The sequence below is a fragment of the Lepidochelys kempii genome, chromosome 7, assembly GCF_965140285.1.
Source record: "Lepidochelys kempii isolate rLepKem1 chromosome 7, rLepKem1.hap1, whole genome shotgun sequence".
Classification (NCBI taxonomy): domain Eukaryota; kingdom Metazoa; phylum Chordata; order Testudines; family Cheloniidae; genus Lepidochelys; species Lepidochelys kempii.
Window position 1 is genome coordinate 26,751,459 of NC_136386.1, and position 22,608 is coordinate 26,774,066.

Sequence of the window (22,608 nt, forward strand, 5' to 3'; positions counted from 1 at the left end):
GGATAAGAATGGTACATCTCTGACTTGGGGAGATTTATATATGGAGCTTCCCATCTTTTTAGGTCACTGAATCAAATTTAGTCCATGTTGGTTAGTGAGAAAGTCATTACCATCTAATGGCTGTTTTGATAGTGAATACGAAATTAGTTGCCACTTAATTTCTTGTTCCATGGCTTTAAAATCCACCAGCAACAGTGGCAGTAGTTACCATCCTTAATAGGCATAGAAGCTGAACTGCCCAGGGCAGATTGGAAGGCCCTGGAGGTTTTTCGCCTTCCTCTGTAGCATGGGGCACGGGTCACTTGCTGGAGGATTCTCTGCTCCTTGAGGTCTTCAAACTACAATTTGAGGACTTCAATAGCACAGATATAGGTGTGAGGTCTTTTTTAGGAGTGGTGGGTGAAATTCTGTGGCCTGCATTGTGCAGGAGGTCAGACTAGATGATCATAATGGTCCCTTCTGACCTAAATATCTATGAATCTATGAATCTATGAATCTCAGAGTTCCCTTCAGAGGAGGTTTCAGGCCCATTGGCAAGGTAGTGTGGTGAATTTTTCACAGCTGCTGTCAGAGCTGCACATTTTCTATGAAACAACAGAGACCTTTAGGCTCCAAGGCTGTGGATCTGGCCTCTCCCATGAACACTCAGTTCACTTCACCTAAAATAAATTAGTAAAACCTCCAATATCCTATTTTATTAAGCTATGTCTTCCTGGAATTTAATGGAGTCTGAGTGCAGGGACTGCAGTGGCATTAGGACCACATGGCACGGGCCACAAAAAGATGGGGAGGGCTTCTAGTGTCCCTATATACGCCTGTATAAAGGTCTGTCATAGTCTGGCTCTTGTTTTTTTTTTTTAACCTCAATGATTATAGTGATATATGTCATGATAATGCATATTGTTTTGAGCTACCACTTGCTTGATAATTTAAGCAGACAAGAGAGAGTAATCAAATGTTATCTTTGGTAGAATATATAGTTCAATCTGATTAACTGAACTCTGGTTAACCAAAACTCCTGGTCAAATACAGTTGGATTGTCTACCTTGGGATTGTTACTGTGTCACTATTCAAGTCATGCATGATCTATGTCTCTTAGTCCCAATGAAAAGGCATCAGCAGAGTTTATGCTCTTTCAGCCTTTTCAGGTTGATGACCTCTTAATCAAAGTCAAAAATGTTCATGATCTTCTAACATTTAGTATAAAAATAACAGTAACAATGAGAACAATGTTAACCCTGGTTTCAGAGTAGCAGTGATGTTAGTCTGTATCTGCAAAAAGAAAAGGAGTACTTGTGGTACCTTAGAGACTAACAAATTTATTTGAGCATAAGCTTTCGTAAGCTATAGCTTACTTCATCGGATACATGCAGTGGAAAATAAAGTGGGGAGATTTTATATACACAGAGAACATGAAACAATGGGTGTTACCATACACACTGTAAGGAGAGTGATCACTTAAGATGAGCTATAACCAGCAGGAGAGTGAGGGGCGGAGGGGAACCTTTTGTAGTGATAATCAAGGTGGGCCATTTCCAGCAGTTGACAAGAATGTGTGTGGAACAATAGGTGGGGGGGAATAAACATGGGGAAATAGTTTTACTGTGTGTAATGACTCATCCACTCCCAGTCTTTATTCAAGCCTAAGTTAATTGTATCCAGTTTGCAAATTAATTCCAATTCAGCAGTCTCTCATTGGAGTCTGTTTTTGAAGTTTTTTTGTGGAAGAATTGCCACTTTTAGGTCTGTAGTCGAGTGACCAAAGAGATTGAAGTGTTCTCCGACTCGTTTTTGAATGTTATAATTCTTGACGTCTGATTTGTGTCCATTTATTCTTTTACATAGAGACTGTCCAGTTTGGCCAATGTACATGGCAGAGGGGCATTGCTGGCACATGATGGCATATATCACATTGGTAGATGTGCAGGTGAACGAGCCTCTGATAGTGTGGCTGATGTGATTAGGCCCTATGATGGTGTCCCCTGAATAGATATGTGGACACAGCTGGCAACAGGCTTTGTTGCAAGGATAGGTTCCTGGGTTAGTGTTTTTGTTGTGTGGTGTGTGGTTGCTGGTGAGTATTTGCTTCAGGTTGGGGGGCTGTCTGTAAGCAAGGACTGGCCTGTCTCCCAAGATATGTGAGAGTGATGGGTCGTCCTTCAGGATAGGTTGTAGATCCTTGATGATGCATTGGAGAGGTTTTAGTTGGGGGCTGAAGGTGATGGCTAGTGGTGTTCTGTTATTTTCTTTGTTGGGCCTGTCCTGTAGTAGGTGACTGCTGGGTACTCTTCTGGCTCTGTCAATCTGTTTCTTCACTTCAGCAGGTGGGTATTGTAGTTGAAAGAATGCTTGATAGAGATCATGTAGGTGTTTGTCTCTATCTGAGGGGTTGGAGCAAATGCGGTTGTATCGTAGAGCTTGGCCGTAGACAATGGATCGTATGGTGTGGTCTGGATGAAAGCTGGAGGCATGTAGGTAAGCATAGCGGTCAGTAGGTTTCCGGTATAGGGTGGAGTTTATGTGACCATCGCTTATTAGCACGGTAGTGTCCAGGAAGTGTATCTCTTGTGTGGACTGGTCCAGGCTGAGGTTGATGGTGGTAAAACTATTTCCCCATGTTTATTCCCCTCCCCCGCCCACTGTTCCTCACACATTCTTGTCAACTGCTGGAAATGGCCCACCTTGATTATCACTACAAAATGTTTCCCCCCTCCTTGTTACAGTGTGTATGGTAACACCCATTGTTTCATGTTCTTTGTGTATATAAAATCTCCCCACTGTATTTTCCACTGCATGCTTCCGATGAAGTGAGCTGTAGCTCACGAAAGCTTATGCTCAAATAAATTTGTTAGTCTCTAAGATGCCACAAGTACTCCTTTTCTTTTAATGTTAACCCTGTATTTTTTGTGCATGTTTTGAGAGGTTGACAGAAAATAATTGACATTGAGAGCAAGGGTATGCAGGGAGTTGGGGATCAAGATTTTTGGGGTTTTTAGATTGTAAAAAATTGTCAGTGCCTTGCAACCCCCTTAGATTGCCTTTCATACCCCTGTGTGTATGTGGGGGACATAAGCCATTGGTTATGAAACACTGCTGTAGGTCTGCATGTCTGGGTGTCCACTGAGTTGGAGGACCCAGAGTGCAGACTTGGCAACATTTTTTGGATTGCTCCCTTGATATTCAGAAGATTTTTTGTGTACCCATCTGCTTCTTAAAAGTGGGGTTGTATAGTGTTACAAATCCACACACTTCTATGGTCTCAAGTACATATGGCATTTTTGGCAGGTAGAAAAATAAAGACAAATATGAGTAAATCTAAGTGTCAGTTGTCTGAATGCTACCAGATTTACCAATACCTGTGACTGCCCTTGCTCTCTATTCAGATTTGGGGCCTCACTACCAGTTTAATTCTGGAGGAAATATAAAGATTCACTACAGCAGCTTATTTAGTTTCCTTAGCAGTTGACAAAAAAATTATCCCTTCATGTTGACCTAACATTTTCATTCTCCACATGATTCTTTGAGAGAGTCCTCTTCTTTTACAGCTGGGTAAACTCTGTATTACACTTAGTAAAATATGACAATGTAGCAACTGAAAATTTGAAATCCACCAGCTGGCAAATATATAAAGTGAAACCTACTAGAGAATATGCAACTGTATCTACATATCTTAATTTCTAACTTAACCAGATTTAAGAACCACTGGAAAATCAGCCATATGGCCATCTAGTCCGTACTCAGCCTGCGTTTGTTAGGTTTTTATTCTGACCATTCTGTGAACTTTTGCAACTGCACATCCAAACAGTGATTATATATTCTACTTCCTATTAGAAGTTCTAGGTATGGTATAACTTGATATTCATCTGATGTATCTACTTTAATAGCAACAAATAATAAAATGGCTTTGAGCCCATTAGCATTAATGTAGTAAAGCAGTGCACATTTTTATTCTAGCTGTCCTGAAAGCAAGACTAATACAGCAAAAGCCGTCTTAAAGGATTGTTCAAGATACTGACAAAAATTGGTTGCTCAATGGAAGCTAATGAAAAAAACTGACTATTTCAGAAATATTCTTTTAGTTAACAAAAACCATAGGACATTATGGCCAATTTTTGCTTGTAATTTTAGTTATGTATGGTAATAAAAATGTCTGTTATCAACTGAAGAATCAAATCATTAAGCTTAGCTAGTTTCATGTAATCACATATTTTGTGATTAATAATAATTATAAAACTAAGCTTTCTAATGTCACTTTGTACTTAAACAAAGACTGTTGGAGAAATATGGCATCCTTCTATGCATGATTTGTAAAAAATAGAATTAAAAACAAAGAAACTTTGATTATAATGAACAGGCAGAATAATAAATGAGAATTTTAAGTCTATGTATAAAATGCAATTGTTTATCTAAAATTAATCCACATCTCATACCTTTGAGAGCAGAATATATGGGTTGTTTTTCTTTGGCTCCACCAGAAATATTGTCCTCTAAATATTTACATTAATACATTAGAAACTTTGAAATAAAAGTGATATAGCTCTCTTGACATTTTTGCTGGTAAGCTTGGAGGCCATAAAAATTCCAGCCTGTTAGCTTACCTTGACTGTATGAAGTTCATGAGCCATATTCTTACAGCTATTAACAGGTGGAGTTTAGGGTTAATGTATGACTCATTTATCTGTGTTTATTTTTTCTCATGATTGATCTTACGTATTTCTGGAGGAAGACCTAAGCCATAATGTATGCTATTCTGAAAGCTTTTATATACTATGTGTTTTTTCTGAGCTGGAATATTTTGTTTCTCTCATTGCACACATTACACAAATCTAATACATTCTTCTTCTTATTTAAGAAACTAAGAGAAAGATTGCTGTCTTGACTTCAAGGATGCTTGGGAATGTAAGGGGGAGTAAGATCCTTCCACATCCCTTCATGACTCCCTGCATCTCCATTGCAGGATTATTTTAATTAATGCCATGGCTGGCAAATGCAAATGGCTCCAAAGCATGGATTAAGAGGAAGGAGGAGTGAGAGAAGGAGAGGGAGTAACCCTGAAGTCCATGTTTCATCATTTTCACTTTTTGCCAGAAATTACTCTTGTATTATGGTACTCACTGATAATTTAAAAACAGATCCTGCTTGATGCTTATAAATAATAGGAAAATATTGAGTAAATGAGAGGGAGGTCCAGAGACCTGTCATTTGTGTGGTTAAATCTCCAGGAGGCAGAGACAAAGAACTGATTGGAAAAATATATTTAATTTGTAGCATTTAAGTCTTTCTTGTTAGATATTTCTAATATGAATTTTTAGTGACAAGTTTACTTGGATTAAGCAAAGTGTGTTTTAAAACTATATGCCCAAGACTGTTTCTAACATGACAGAATTCAAAGAAACGTTTCTAAAAATTGCATTGTATAATGTACTACATGTATTCAGCTAAATGTCATGTGAAATATTTGGATGAAGAGAGAGCCCATTCTCTTAATTTGTTGGCACATAGTCTTTTCATGATTTCATGACACCTGCCACAGTTTGCAACTGGATGACTACTCAAAGTATAAATGATTTTTCAATTATCACTTACAAGAAATATTCCGATGTGTTTTCTGATTTATTTAAATGAGAAACAATAGCATTTTTTAATTTTATTTTATCAGGCAGGAAGCACTGCTTGCTGCAATCAGTGAAAAAGATGCAAACATAGCCTTGCTTGAACTGTCTGCTTCAAAGAAGAAGAAGACTCAAGAGGAAGTAATGGCTCTTAAACGAGAGAAAGACAGATTAGTACATCAGTTAAAACAACAGGTGGGAGAACATTCATTTTACTCTTCTGTTGGGGGCTGCGGCTTGGTGGTATTTTCATTTTCACTGTTTTATTCTAACCTCATATTGAAAGTCTTCAAGCCAAGTCTATCTTGTATCAGCAGCTGTGCAAGGTAGGGTAAGAATAGTGTAAATGTTGCCGTACTATTACTTAATTGATGGCTGTTTAGTATTTAGATGCATGTTTGCTTGGCTCATGTTATATGCGGCCAACACACTTTCTGTTTTCCCTCTTCCATAAAAGCTGCCACCTTCATTATCACAAAAGACATCAAAGAGCAGATGCATCGCTTCAAACCTGTTTAGATATGTGTACATTTGTAGTAAGTAGTTATTTGTTCAGAAGGTTCCATGTTTTCTGAGAGGTTATCTGGAAATCATAATTGTGATTAAAACAAACCCCAAAATTAATAAAAATACTTTTATCTTTGTTTTTATAAATACATTGTAGCAGATGAATGCTTAGTTATAGGCTCTAGAAATAAGTTTTGCTATATGAAAAACTCTGTAAATGTCATTTTATTTTCTATCTTACAAATGAGGAAAATCACCATTTGTGATACAGTATCTACGGACATCTGTAGATGTATATGTGATACAGCATACAGTATCTACGGACATCTTCACTGACTAATTTCAATAATGTGAACACACATTGTACACTGACTGCTCTCTATTTTGTCACAGCACTTGTAGGTACTATAGGCTCAATAGCAAGTAAATGAGGGAAGGATGCTCAGATAACCTAAGTAGTAACTATCTGTGTCGTGTGTCATATGAGCATGTTGTCAAACACCTTCTCTAGTAATGCTGAGCGAAGAGATGAGAAGGATGTTTTCAGATTGTGACTGGTAGATAGTGTTGTATTTGGTGTTTTCCTTTGTTTGGTAGTGTCATCATTGAGTTTTGTGATTGTTACCTGAGAAGCAGGAAAATATCACAAGGCAAAGTCATGCTAGTCCCTTCAGCCTCTCAAAGTAATCAATCAGTGGGTCATTTCACAGGTGAGCATGCCATGTTAATACTGTAGTTAGACAATGTTATGATTCTTTATTCTGAACCATACATTGCATACTGTAGATTTTCATTCACTCAGCAACAGAAAATTAAGGAAAACCCTTGCTTCTTAGCTAAGTTCCCTATAGCTCTGACCTCATGCACCTAATCATTATAGCTTTTTCCCACAGGTCTATAGAAATAGGAAACAGCCCCTGAGCATGAACATATCATCCATTTGTGATGCTGACTTCATCACAGACATTGCTGCCAAGTACCTGGGTTCCAGCCATGATGCACATATGTCTCAGGTCAGTCAGCTATTTAGGAGACATTTCAGCCAATACCATATACCCAGTAGATACATCAACATTTGTGCTTTTTCATTCTTTTCACTTATTGATCCCAGGATTTTCCATGCTGCAGCCAAGCAGCATGGATTCAAACAATGGTAGTCTTTCTTTCTTTCTTTCTTTCTTTCTTTCTTTCTTTCTTTCTTTCTTTCTTTCTTTCTTTCTTTCTTTCTTTCTTTCTTTCTTTCTTTCTTTCTTTCTTTCTTTCTTTTTGTTAGATGATATTAGATATTTCCTGTGACCACTTCAGATAAGTTCCTTCTTTCCTTCTCCTTCATCTTTCCTGACTGAAGAGTGAAACAATAGAGCACCGTACCTTTACAGTGTCCATCAAGGATATTTCTGAAATGCACTGTAGATACCTATACACCTATTGGAGTATCTCTCTTCAACTGATTTCTCTGAAGTTTGCAAAACATCCATAATTTCCTTCAGCCACAATGTAGGAACAGATGTAAGCAAGAAGAAGAGAAGCATTATTTTGGATATTTTAGATTAGAAACTTAACCAAGTACTACATGCTACTTCACTACTTACAGCTTTAATACACATAAAATTTATGACAAAATTACCTCATTTTATTGTCCTGGACATCTCAAGAAGAAAAAGAAAATACCGTGAATGTGGCTTAACTAGGCTGCAACTTTATTAAGTAAAACATCTGGGAATCCTCTGAAAATAACTTGTCCAGTGTAGGTCATCCTTCCTTCTGTAATCTGTGTGATCTGGGGGAGGGCTGATATCAGTCCTCATTGCTGGTCACCACTACCCTCTCCTCATGCAAGATTTAAGGGTATAGGGAAAGGCGGTGGTCTCCTTGCTGTATTGGACATTAGAAACCCTGACCCTGTTCCCCATCTTTTTTAGGAGATGCCTTCTCCTAATCTGCTTCCAATTCTGATTTATCAGGGGAACCAGACCCTATTGAATAATTAACTATGATGGGCATCTGCCAAGTAGTGACAACATTAATTTTACAAGCTAACCTATCCCTGTTGCCTGAGAAGAGAGGGTGGCAAAACAAAACAAAACGAAAAAAACCAAACTAACAAAAAATAAAACGAAAACACCCTGCCCAGACCAATCTGGAAGGAAATATTCCTTTCCAGAGCAGAAAGGTGATTATATGATGCCAAATAGCAAGGTTCCAAAACCCAGTCCTACTCTAGTCCCGAGTGAGGGAGCTTTTTCATTCAAGGCACACAGGCTGGCATCTCAAGCAGGGCGATAGGCCTGTAAGACCTCCCATTGGGTGCACAGGAGCTAATAGGTTTACGCTATACTCCTCTGTCTAGCCAATCAGCCAAGGAGCACCCCTTCTCAAGCCCACAAGGAAGCTGGGTGCCCATGGGGGGCGTAGAGGAGGTCAGTCCTTGAAGTGACCAACTCCCCCCACCCCCCATACTAGCTCAGAGTAAGCTTCCTCATCAGTGAGGCTGCAGTGAGAGTGGTAATGTGGGGACAGGTTTGCTTGGGCACCCACTATAAATAGACTGAAGAGGTGTCGCTGAGAATCTCTTTAGCAGAACAAAGAGTAGACTTTTTTTATTTCACAAAGAGACATCAGTAGGTGAGAGCAAATGAGGTTAGAAATGGGTAATTTAATGGTTCCAGTGCCTAGACTGTCTTTTGCTCACAGGGAGTTTTCAGCTTCTGCCTTTTATGGTACTGTGTTCATTTCCTGTACAGGAATTCAGCCATAGCTTGGGTAGCAAAGAATATGTATGAAACAGATTTATCTCCATATTGTATTGCTGCATGATCTACAATGTTCCAGTTATATCAATTATTTTGCAGGAGGTTTCTTCATAACACTCATGCCACACTGGTACTTTCTATTGTGCGCCAGTATAAATAGAAATGTTTCTTTTTTCCCTTCTTTTTTATACCTTCCAATGGGAACCTTTGTGCTGCTCTCCAGGTTTTGGTCTAATGAACGCTAACTTTTTACTCTTCTCTGCTGAACTGCCTCTCATTTTACCTTCCAGTTAGACACATTTTACTATTACTGCTCCAAAAGAGAAAACAATAGTCATGTAATAAAAGCAGCAGCCCTCCCATATCCCTTCTAGATACTGACATGTGGTATGAATCAGGTACCAGGGGATAATTACCAATCTCCTATTTAAAACAGAATAGCTGATTTGTAATGATTCCAAAATGATATTACAGTTAGCACTCCCATTTACATCTCTGTTTTCAAAGATTAGTAACTTTAGCAAGCAAATAATCTGGCTCTCTGTCAGGAGATGGTTTATCCTTTTAAAACTATAGAAATTTATTTGGCCTTTTTGTGGCTGACTTAAGAAAATACTGTTTGAATCAGCTGTTATTTTGAAAGCATCAACTATAGGCAAATCAGCTCAGCCTAAATAAAAACTGTCCTGAAACTTTGACCAAAGTTCAAGATGCACCATTATATATCTCAGACCTGTTTCATTAGTTTTCTGCTTTTGTTGCCATATTCTAAGGCTGGGGTCTCTTTCTTTCAGTCTTGCAAACATTCCCTGGCCCTGCTGTTGTCTGCTCCGGTGGCAGCCCAGAATGCATAACACATGAGAGAAACTCTTGTGTTCTGAAGTCTCCAAACCACATTTCATTCTGGGACATCACAAATGGTGAAGCCTCAAAGTGAACAACATTGTGCACTGGGAGATGTGGAACCTAGCATGCCAGTCTGCTATACTATCACTGAAGAATGATTGCAGTGTCTCAGAAAGTCCTGATGCTACTGGTAGGGAAGGCCACAGTAACGTCTCTCTGGAAACTCCTGTTGTTTTTAATGGAGATGGGAAGTTGAAGTGTCTCATTTAGGAAATTCCTGTCTTTGATAGGCCACAGAGATCCTAAACTTCCATCAAAGAAATCTGCCCTGGGAGCAGGGAAAACCATAGAGGGTGATAGGAAGGAGGACTGTAATTCCCCCCTGCCTTTCCCAACGAATCTTAATGATTCGTATGAGGAGCCATGGAATATCCTCCTGAAATCTCAAGTTTTTAGTGGGGGAACAGGGGACAGTCCTGTTGATGGGGATGAGATCCCCAGATTCTTTGATAGGGAGAAAATGCTGAAGCTTCCCTCCTAAAACCTCTGCCAGCAGGAGAGAGGGCCGAGGAGTTTTCCCAATATGTTCTGATCTGGGTTGGGTCTATGGAGGTAGGGTGTGAGGGAAGGGTCATAGAACTTTGGTGGGGAGACCTCAAAATATTTAGCATCTCCGAAGATTGATTTAAAATGTCTAGGTGCTTATCTGGCAGGAACATCTAAACATTTGCAAATTCGCCTACTGCTGCCGAAAACACTTTACAGCAGGATCTGGTACTCCCACAGTGTGTATTCATATAGGCATCCAAGATCTGCTTCATATTTAAAGAGATATGGGACAGTATGTAGTAGATTTTTATTATTGTGTTTTAACAGTTCAAGAGGTCAACTCTATTAAACTCAGTGGAGTAACCCAATGTATTGAGGTTTCTCATAGAGTTTTATTGTGATTGGATTAACGCCAGAAAAACAGATTCTATCACAGTGCTGTAATGCATCGCAGATTTACACTGAGATTGAATTGCCTAAATGCAAATGTGTCTGGATTTACCACAGGCTTACACTGTGATAAACTGCTCTAATTGCTGTGATAGAGTCCTAAAGCATCATGGTGTATTTAGTACTTCAGATGGAAGCAGATTGGCTCTCTACAACACTTCTGCAAGATAGTTTCAAAAGAACATTAAGGGTGTACCACAAACTGATGAAAGCACAGAAATTCCCCTGTGACGGAGAAAAGTACCATATGGTTTTCAATAGCTAGGCATAACCGGGCAGCACCTGAACAGCTTTCTTAATCAGCCCCATTGTGCCTCAGAGGCCATATGTTATGCTTCCACCTTAACGATGAATTTCCTTCCTTTTGTCAGTCTGTGTCATAACCTTAACGTTATTTAATGGCTTTTATTTTCAATTGTGTTATAACCAAGTCAATTCTTAGTTAAAAAAAAAAACTGGAGAAAAACATTTACTTCCCATGTATGACAGTTTAGCCAGCTGCACCCTTTTCTTTCATTGAAGTTTCATCCATATGTCGTCTTCAGTGCAAGTATTTGTCTGTTTGCAATACTTCAGAAAAGCACATTTCTACATAACTCATAATTAGGGCCAGGGTTTTTTTTTTAAGACATATAGTTGCACACACACAATGCTTTCAAAATTTTACATACTGTTTAAGAACATATTCAATTAAAAAACAAAACCAAGAAAAAAAACAACAGAAAATTGTGCAAGCAGATTGATTATGGTAATTTGCATGTATAATTCCACTATTTGCATGTAGAATCATAGAAGAATCATAGGAGATTAGGGTTAGAGGAGACCTCAGGAGGTCATCTAGTCCAACCTTGTCCTCAAAGCAGAATCAACCTCAACTAAATCATCCCAGCCAGGGCTTTGTCAAGCTGGGCCTTGAAAACCTCTATGGATAGAGATTCTACCACCTCCATAGGTAACCCATTCCAGTGCCTCACCAACCTCCTACTGAAATAGTTTTTCTTTATATCCAACCCCGACCTCCCCCACTGCAACTTGAGACCATTTCTCCTTGTTCTGTCATCTGCCAGGTCCTTTTCTGCAGAATTGCTGTGTAGCCAGTCGGTCCCCAGCCTGTAGCAGTACATGGGATTCTTCCATCCTAAGTGCAGGACTCTGCACTTGTCCTTGTTGAACCTCATCAGATTTCTTTTGGCCCAATCCTCCAATTTGTCAAGGTCACTTTGGACCCTATCCCTACCCTCCAGCGTATCTACCTCTCCCTCCAGCTTAGTGTCATCTGTGAACTTGCTGAGGGTGCAATCCATCCTAACATTGAGATCATTAATGAAGATGTTGAACCGACCAGTGGGGCACTCCGCTTGACACCGACTACCAACTGGATTGAGCCCTAGATCTCTACCTGTTGAGCCTGACAATCTAGCCACCTTTCTATCCACCTTATATTCCATTCATCCTATCCACACTTTTTTAACTTGCTGGCAAGAATACTGTGGGAGACTGTATCAAAAGCTTTACTAAAATCAAGATATTATCACATCCACCGCTTTCCCCATATCCACAGAGCCAGTTATCTCCTCATAGAAGGCAATCAGGTTGGTCAAGCATGACTTGCCCTTGGTGAATCCATGTTGGATCTGCTCCATGATTTTTCCAGGGACAGAGTTGAGGCTGTAGTTCCCCGGATTCTCCTTCCCTTTTTTAAAGGTGGGCACTATATTTGCCTTTTTCCAATCATCTGGGGCCTCCCCCAATCACTATGCTTTTTCAAAGATAATGGCCAATAGCTTTGCAATCACATCAGCCAACTCCCTCAGCACCCTCAGATGCATTAGATCCAGCCCCATGGACTTGTGCATGTGCAGCTTTTCTAAATAGTCCTTAACCTGTTCTTTCAGTGCTCAGGTCTGCTCTCCTCCTCCCCATACATGTACTGTCACACTAATTATGTGTGTGAAATAGGTGGGCCTTATGTGCATAACGCCCTTGTTAATATCTGTTCTAATATTTAATTTTAAAAATTATTTATTTAGGGTTGTGGGATTATTATTATTATTATCAATAAGTATTATTTATTATTTATCATCATCCTGGCTAGGAGGAAGAGATTAAAACCCATTAAAATTCAAACACAGTTACAGTAAATAAATAAATAAATAAAGCGATCTTGCTCAAATGGATTTTGTACACTCTCTGAATTTTACCTGCTGTCAGAAAGAACTCAGTTTGACTTTCAGATTCCAATTTGATTTTGCAATTAGAAACACCTAATATTGTTTGTAAATTGAGTAAAATTTGCTTTGGAAACTGTTGAAAGTCAATAGACACCCAACTTGCAAAATCTGTTTTTCCATATTCACTTTTTAGGTGATAACCATGCTTTAAAATCAAATGATAAAAATAAAGGCTACATTTTAAAAGAAAGATTTGTGCGTTGTCTTTTCAAATATCTCTATCAGTTCAATAATAATTTTTTTCAATTGACAAATTTACTGATTTGTGATGAAAGTGGCAGTTGGCAAAGCAAATCGTAAGTGCAAGCTAAACTAAAAGTAAATAAAACAAGGTATAGAATATTTATGCTTAGAGGACTTCACTGCAAATTTCACATCTTTGGTGGTTTTTTTAAATATATAGGGCCAAATTGTGGCTCTTAGACCGATGTGGTGGGCTGTCTCTCTGACTAGTCAAAGTATTCCAGTGGTAGTGCAGACTTAATGCTTCCAATCATACTAGCTCAGCAGCAGGAGTTGCTAGACCTCTACAAAAATGTAGCATTTGCCATGCTAGGCAGTGAATGGAACCCCAACCCACATAGGCATACCCCTTCTGAGTTGTGAAGCAATAGCTTGTCATGTTTCCTTGCATGCAAGAAACACAAGCGACACCCTAAATACTTGAAATAAAGTAAGTGTTTGCATAAACAAATGAGAATATTACAACACATTGCAAATCTATGGACTGATATGAATGGAGACACATATTGAAGATCAAGATATTATTTTATGCCTGAACTCGTCATAAAATGTGTAATACACACACAGAATCTTGCTGAGATAGTCCATTTAAAAGACCAGTGAATGTCTGTGTTCCAGAAGATGCATTTGTTTATAACAGGTCTCTCTGTATTATGTAGTTTTGATAACTGTAGATAGGTTACTTAACTTCTCTGTGACACAATTTACCTATCTGCAGAAACAGGGATAATAATGTTCACCCAATTGGTGCACTTTGAGATCTTTGGCTGGCAGATGCCACCATTTAAGTGCAATGAATTATAGATAGTTGTTATAGAGCTGAAACCAAATATTCGTTATGTAGGAGTTTAAATCAAAGTGAAGCACAGTGAAACACCAACAACTGAACAATTAGGATCATTCTGAGTGTTTTACATGTGTATACTAATGATGAATGCTTGATAGGCCTCAAACACAATGTTTGTGTGAGGTTTAAAAGAGCTTTCAGAAATAAAGTATTAACCCACCACTAGGGCTGTGGTTGACTGCTTGTATAATATGTCTAATCATCCTAGCAAGGATTCCTTTTGAGTATTCAGAGATAGTTATTGTTAGTGACATTTGTACAATGATGCAACCCTTCATGAAATAATTAACCTAAAGCCCATTATTAAAAAAAAACTCAAGGGATTTTTTTTAAGAACAGAAGATATTCAATGTTCCTGATTTATCCTGATCTCAGATACTGTGAGTAAATTTCCCAGTTGTCTCTTTACGCTTTTGGGATGTTCAGCCAAAAACGTAAGTGGAATTGGCCAAATTGAGAGGTTTTCCAACTCCTTGAGAGCATTTTGTTCTTCTTCTCCAAACAAGAAATTAGAAACCTTTCCAACATTTTTGAGACTGCAGGTGTATGGGATACTCTGGCCAGAGGCAAAACTGGTGTTTGGCAGTGTTCTCTAACCTATTAGTTCATTGCTTCATATTTCAGCACATGAACATATTGCTGATGGAACAAACAGTGTGAGAACCAATCAAGGAACCTGTAATATCGCAACAATGTTAATTGCTAGCAATGTTTTCTCTTTCAAGCAATCTATGGAAGTGTTTCTTACTATGAGCTAGAGCTGGTATATGTGCAAATAGTGCTTACAGCAACACCAGAGAAAAATGAAAGAAACATGTTGCATTATACATCTTAAGTACATAACAAATAGTGTTAATGTGACATTAAGGGGGTGAAATCAAGAACTCAAGTCAGGAAATTCCATAAATTAGGGTTTTTCTTGCAGCATTCATTCAGCTATATTGCATACATCCCGTATATTTTATGTATCAGAAATATAAATAGTAATAGTATATTTACATTTAACAAGGAAAACAGGAATAGAAATTGCTACAAATGTGTGATGTGACCAAGTTACTGTTGTAGTTCAAAACATAATTTTTTGGAATTTCAGACGCCTGGGGTCTGCATTTTGCAACTATAATGGTACATTAATGCTACTTCATCGGATTTAATTTTCCTAATTTTTAGGGAATGAGGGGACAAAATACCAAGTGTTACTTTCTTACATCCTCTGCAGAGATCACCAGTTGCAATCTTATCCCGCTTTATTACTTGCAAGCAGAATGCACTTTTGTGTACGCTCTTTAAAATTTGGCCCTCAATGACTTTTTTGTCTCAGTTTCCTCATTAGTCAAATGGAGACAGCAATTAATTATGTCACAGAGTTGTTGATAAATTAAATTAATGTGTGTAAAGTTCTTTAAGTTCCTCAGGTGGAAGATGTTATAGAAATGAAAAGTATTACTCCTATTATTATCATCATCCCAGATCTTTATTAGAGGAGGACTTGGCAGACTGTTGGACCCTATTCTCCATAATTTTTCATCAGGGGCTTGTAAGGAAATGCATATATTTGCTATAATCTTTCATTTCTTTTGAAAGTGATGTAATTCTTATTTTAAAGTGGTTGAAATTTTTGTGAACAATGGCCAACTCTTCCTCGCCTCAAACTAAGTATATTTTGTGAAAGAAACCGACTCTTTTAAGTATTTTTCTCACAAAAAAAGTTTAAATAATGTTAGCTATGACACAAACTAACAAAATCAAAGAAATTTAGCAATACATTGTGGTGAATTTTCAAAACAGTGTATGGTGTGTGGATTTAACCAACCAAAAACTTCACTGGGAGTTATATTGTCCAATTTTACTCTCACCAAAGTCAGTGGATGTTTTGCTGCTGACTCCATTGTGTCGGGACAGGATGGGTTTCCAAGTGAACTGATATTCTTGGTCATAATTATATACACATCTGGGACCTTTGTAATGCCAGGATACAATGTTGAAAGTTAAAGATCAAAGTCCATATTTTCAACCAGCCTCTCCAGTTGCAGGCATATCTGTTCACGGTGCTTGAAAACAAGAACTGAATGTGGAAATCAGTATTTGCAGTATTTACTCAAGCATCTCCAGTCTTTCTGTCATAGTAACAGTATCTTATATTATGAAAACGTCAAGATGTGTATTACTAACTGATACAACTACTTGATGTTATTGCTGTAACCTTTATTCTCCCTTCCACTTATGTTTGTTATTATCATTTATAATAGTGGCCTTAATTCAGCAGTCTTTAAGCCTATGCCTGCCTTTAAGCACATGAATAGTCCCACAAACTTACTTTCTAATATTTTTTATTTTTCTCAGTCATGAAGTTTTCTTGTCACTAATGTTACTCACATTCCAGTGTGCACTGTATTTTACTTTGTTTTATTATGGTTGGCTTGTTTTAAATGATGTTCAAATCTTTGTAATATATTAGTCCATCATGTACATCAATCCTAGAATACCAGTTCATGGTTACAGAGTAGCAGCCGTGTTAGTCTGTATTCACAAAAAGAAAAGGAGTTCTTGTGGCACCTTAGAGACTAACAAATTTATTTGAGCATAAGCTTTCGTGAGCTACAGCTCACTTCATCGGATGCATTAAGCTAGAATCACCACCTACTTCTCAGCATTGTGCTTATTGAGGGTCCTAAATCCTTAATGAGCCATAGAGATGTCTAGTGATAATCTTTTTCATTGGTGATCTTCTCAGTTTAAACTTGTGCTATAACTTCTGTACAGCCACAGCAGCTGCAATTAACTTTGTTCAAGCAAGTATTTCAAAATTAATTGAGGTTTAATGTATGTTTCTCTGGGCTAGCCAAAAGGCTGCTGTTTAGGCGGTCAATGGAAATTGGGAAGATGTAGCTTTTGGTTTGGCTGGAAGGATTGGGAAAGGATGTTACACGTCCCAAGTGTTACCATTTTTGCCCTGAAAATGAAAAACATTTGCATTATATTAAAAATATCGTGAATCTCCATTAAAATATATTTTTCTCCATGAGGCATTTATGAAGCATAAATGGAGAAATTCATTCAGGTCTATTATTAAGTTTTCAACTGTGATAAAGCTTAATGAAGGTAGGCTGTGCTTTAGGTAGTGTCTATTTGATCTCAAATTTAGCTACCCCATTAGACATTTAGTTTTTAAATGTCCCTGTGATATTGGACCAAACTATCACCACTGCAAAGAAGAACTGGTTATAGATAGAGTGCCTGAACAAAAAAAAGCTAAGCATAGTGTTGTGATGTCTCTTTGCTCTCTCTCTTTGCCACCCATCTCTATTCTAATAAGCCAACAATGGGTTGAAATTGATATTTCCTTTCTCAATTGTTTCTTGCCTACTAAGGAAAAAATCCAGTACTTTCCACTTGGGTTGTATACTTTACATGGTGCAAGCAGGAGAGCTGAACCCAAAAATGAAACAGCAAAAATTCAGTGTATCATGCAGATTCTACAAGACATGGAAAGACAATTGGTGCTGTTAGCCATATAGTTGCAGCATTAAAGATATTGGTTTGCTACAGTAGCTTCTGATTCATGTCTGTTTTTAAATAATTATTGTGGGGCATTATCCTTTTAATGAGTTATTTCCTGTCATTGTAAAATATCAAAAAAGAGACCTACAACCTTACATTGCTTGTTTGCTTTTAGTAGGACCTGGCCTGAAATGTCCCCAGGCAGCTTCTATTCCAGAGCTTTAATTATGCTTTTTAACCTACTTCTTTGTGTCTGTGTTCTTCCATACTTCTTTGTAATTACCAAGTTTAGTAGTGGGACTCAGACAGATACTTTTAGCATGACTTTAACCTATACATTACTGACTATGCTGTATTATTACAAGATATTTCCTGTGCGTGAGTCATGCTGTTAATTCACAGAACTTGAAAAGGTTTAGAAGACGTGAGCTGCAAATGTAGTGAACCACAACAGAAAAATCAGATGGACCATGTTCAGATCAGTATAACTTTATTCGATCACAAGTGTCATGAAAGTTGAAATTTGGCCTCAGTACTTCCGATAAGTGTTTACCTGGCACTTGGAATTGCAGTCTGTCTCAGTCTGCCAAGTTTCTAATATCCCAGCTGGTGTTTGTGACAGGACTATTACCCTTCAGCTTTAAAAGAGAGAGACTTATTAGGCACTCTGTCTTGTCTCAGGATAAGTCAATCACATTTTGGAATATTGCATGGCAACAGGTGTCACGGCCATTAATATCAGTTAAATAGTATTTTATGCAAAGCTTATCTGCCACTGTTCAGCTATTTAAATGATCAAATCAGAGGCTCTGGCAGGGTCCACTAGGGGGGCAGAGGGAGGGAGGAAACCAATCCCATCTACTTTCCATTCATCATTTCTAGCGATCTTGAATGGAAAGATTGGGCCTAACTTGCTTTCAGGTGGTTAGGCAGACAGACTGCTTTGCTCGAAGGTTTATTTATGCCATCCAGGGCTCTTCTGACTCATGCCATGTACTTCCCCCAGGATCTTTTCTGCATCACATACTTACTCTTTGAGCTCTACCCCATGACATACCTCTGTTTAACTTTCAAATTAGCAGTTAATTTAAAAAAAAATCTGCAAACTGTTCCATCACTTTTTAAACAGCTAATTATTGGGGGCTCATTCTGCTTTTATTTCCTAGGATTTTTCTTGCATGATAAATTGTACTTTTATTTCTGGTACAGAATCTGCCAACATTTTTCTTTCCTAAAATATTACTACACAGTTAATCAGGGATCTAATCTGGGTCTCATTTGCAGCTGTGTGAGATCTTGGATGAAAGTTGGCCTTTAAGAGAACTAAAGTATTCCTCACAATTATTCCTTACTCCTATTCTCAGGCACTTTAGACCTTGATGACAGACATTTCTGCTCAAGCACACATCTGCCAATGATTGCACTCTACAAAGTTTTCTACCGATTGTCCATGTTAGTGGACCCTCTAGATACCATGCAGGCTCTGTTTAATATAGACTAGCATATGGATGGAGGGAAAAGAACACAGAATTTGTCTTTCCTATAGCCCAAAAGCACCATGGATTCCTACACTTTACCTTGGTAAAAGAACATTTCAAATTCTTATATCCATGCTCAGAATACGTTGCCAACTGCAGTCAAAGTTAATTGTCTCTCCGGTCACAGCACAGGAATTGGAAGTAGAAGAATAGTTAAACCCATCTTCAATAAAATGTCATGCCTCTGCATCTATCTTGACCAGCACACTTCTCATCATAAATCATCTCTTGTATGAGTAAGAGAAACAGCACCCTTATTATTCAGTCTGGAGTTAGAACTCTAAAAACAAAGAAACCTCTCAAATGTATTATACCTGCAGTGCTTTATGCTATATTCCAAGATTAAAAAAATATGTTAAAATGAAGTTGAGGTTGAGGGTACATATCAGTAGTTTAAAGGTAAAAAAAAATTACAGAGATGTTATAATGATCCCAAACCATTAATTACAAACCCAGGAGATTCAGAGGCAAGGTTACATTTAAAAGAAATCCAAACATGTTAAAGTGTGGAAATACACAATTAAGTCACCCAGACAAACTAAAACTCTGCTCTGTAGTGATGCCATCCAATAACCATACAATCATGATTAAGGCGTTTTAGCATTTGTGATCTCAGACTAAATAAAACTGATTTTCAAAGAAACATTTAAATATTCCCTCCCATAATAATTACAGCATCCCTGACATCTTTTATTTGTCCTTCTGCTGTTGAGCTGCATTCACTACCTTATCTTCATCTAAACATAGCTTTTTAAAAAATTATTATAAATATAATACATGAGCAATAAATAAGAAAGCCAAAGAATAATACTTCAAATTATGTCAAGATACATAATATGAGCCTTACATCTTATACAGAGACCAGCAAGCTCTACAGGAAAGGGGGGATCATAGTCCCTGCACCTCAATGTGTCTGAAATGTAATGGCTCCCTTTATATTACTGCCTCAGTTTTCCCCTATACATCTGCCTCAGTGTGTCCTTGGCGGCCTTTCAAGCACTGATATCCAAGTTAATATACAGCCACAGAACCTCGAAAGAACAATGATAAAGGGGCAAATAAACTACCAATGAGAAGTCTTGACATGTGACCAGTCCATCTCATTACAACCCTATAGAATTGTTGCATGTAAATTAGCTTCAGATGAAGGATGGTGATTGGTTGACTTACCTCTATTACAATGGCATCACTTAAGAGTTACGTGAGATGACCTGATGTCTGTAGCCTGTATAAGCATAACAATTAGATAGAACAATAATTAACAATACACATTAATAAGTTGGCTATATTGAAAGATATTAGTTGTAATTAAGCTAATACATAAGTTTGGAATGAATGTTAATTATATGGAGATTTTGAAGGGTCTGTGTCATTTGGGAGAAAGAAAAGACTGACAGATGCTACATTTTGTAAAGGACACTTTTAAAAATTGTTTAATTTATAAACTGTTACTAGATTTACTTGTAAATTCTCAGAAAATTCATTTTGTACTCAAAGAGTAGGTGCTGTAAGTTTGGGGAGGAGACACAGAGGTTGGATCCCTGATTTAATTACAAAATGGAACTCAACTTTAATTACTAGCACTTCTGTAATATGTAGGTAAAAGTATGAGGAAATTGTAAAGATGTTTACCATGTCAATTAAGGTTCTATATAACTTATCTCCCCAAAATGTCAGGTCTTCGACCTTTGAATCTCATGATGCCGTTCTTAGATCTACGTTAAGATTTTTAAAGCTAACTAGAAGATTCGGACTTATCACTCATTCATTTTCACCAGCTTCTTTTATCTCCAAATCTCCTAATCAGCTAGCTTTGCAAATCTCAATCCTGGTGTTTTGGGGCTAACGTTCATTTTTGGCTCCTGTTAAAAATTTTCTTAGTGGAATTCAGTGCTTGATTCCATGGATATCATAATATTCATAGTCCACACCATTAAGCAATCCTTTCTCCTGACGAGGGAGGAATTGCCATGTTCAGTTCAAGGAAGTCCCTGTGGCAGAGTTATTTTCAGAACAGGTACTACTGATGGCATTTTAGAGATTAAGGTTTTATTCTGAGTCATCTGTTGATCCAGAGAGTGTGTTATCATAAACAGGAAAAAAATCAACTGTTTAGAATTGAAAGCTGTCTCATAAGAATTTTCATAGCTTTTCAAGGATATCTGTGTTGCTTTAGCCAGGGTGCATTCACAACAATGAATCCACACTCAGAGAATCCATAACTACAATTGAGAGGCTAAACAAAAAAATTACCAAAGCCACCAGGCTCAGCTTAACTCATGCAGAAGGGACTATGGTTAAGTGTCATATCTAGCTGGTAAATTAAACCTAGTATTTGATTGTCTCAGTGACAGAGCACTTATCTGGGGAGATTTAGCTCTCTAATCAGTGATAAGAAAAGGAGTACTTGTGGCACCTTAGAGACTAACCAATTTATTTGAGCATACGCTCAATGTAGCTCACGAAAGCTTATGCTGAAATAAATTGGTTAGTCTCTGAGGTGCCACAAGTACTCCTTGTCTTTTTGTGAATACAGACTAACACAGCTGTTACTCTGAAACTAATCAGTGATAATATACTCAAAATTAAATGGTTCGGGATCTGAAGATAAATGGCAGTTAGGTTGAACATGTGTGCAGGGCCTATCAAACTGGAGTTTGTAGTTACCAATTTTGATTCCAGAAACTCACAAGACTAAATGGTGAACGAGCAACAAAGTGAAACAACTAAGTAGAAACTTGGACTTCTCTTTTGCCAAATTTTTGGAAGCTCAGGCTCTGCGGACACCATCTTAAATGCCTGCTATTGCCACTTCACTAATCCTTAGAAGTCACCATAATGTTCGTTTAAAAAGTCATAACTATTTCACAAAGTATTTTCATACTTTATTTCAGGAATACCCCCCTCTAATGGATATTTATATTCAGTCTGCATGTTGGAGCACAGTCTGGATTCCTTAGCTTATAAAAATACATACTGTTTACATAGGCTTCTTCATTTCATGCATACTGTTACAATCCTTGAAAAGGTTGTCAGTTGACAAGTAAGATAAATTGATTTAGTGGACTTTACAAGTGTTTAAAGCTAAGTAAAGTGTGTATTGTCCAGTATTTAATTAAATGTAACTTAGTCAGGCTACAAATCAGTTACAGCAGCGTCTTCCAATAGGCAGTTAATGCTTTCTGTGTCTTGCACAAACAAGAAGCATTTGAGATTCTTCACTTGTCTGCAGTTGATACCAGTTTACAATGTATGTGTAAAAATGCTGTTCTAAGACAAAATACTTGATTTTATTTGGAGATCACAAGTGTTGGATTTAGATGACTTGTTTAGGAAAACTTTTTAATGGTTATCCAACCAAATTTAGTCCTGGAGTTCTCGGTGCAAGTGCTACTGAAAAAGCAATTGGTGTTGCATTTACATACACTAGGTCTGAACTGGTCCCACCGATCTATACATATTCTGGAAATATTTTGGTTCTTTATTTGAGCTATGTTCTGTATAGTTTCTTATTTCAATTCTTATATAGGG

At 37.7% G+C, this 22,608-nt stretch overlaps 1 protein-coding gene across 8 annotated transcripts in view; it reads left to right on the forward strand.

The window, feature by feature from the left end:
* The window catches only part of ERC2 (ELKS/RAB6-interacting/CAST family member 2), an 833,583-nt gene that overhangs the window by 607,862 nt on the left and 203,113 nt on the right, over positions 1-22,608 (forward strand). For 6 of the 8 annotated variants that reach the window (XM_078853606.1, XM_078853608.1, XM_078853610.1 and 3 more), the window contains 2 exons: positions 5,660-5,807; positions 7,013-7,132. In XM_078853606.1, the coding sequence (XP_078709732.1) occupies positions 5,660-5,807; positions 7,013-7,132 (268 nt within the window). The remainder of the gene's footprint in view (positions 1-5,659; positions 5,808-7,012; positions 7,133-22,608) is intronic. The other 2 variants (XM_078853612.1, XM_078853613.1) reach the window with 1 other exon arrangement.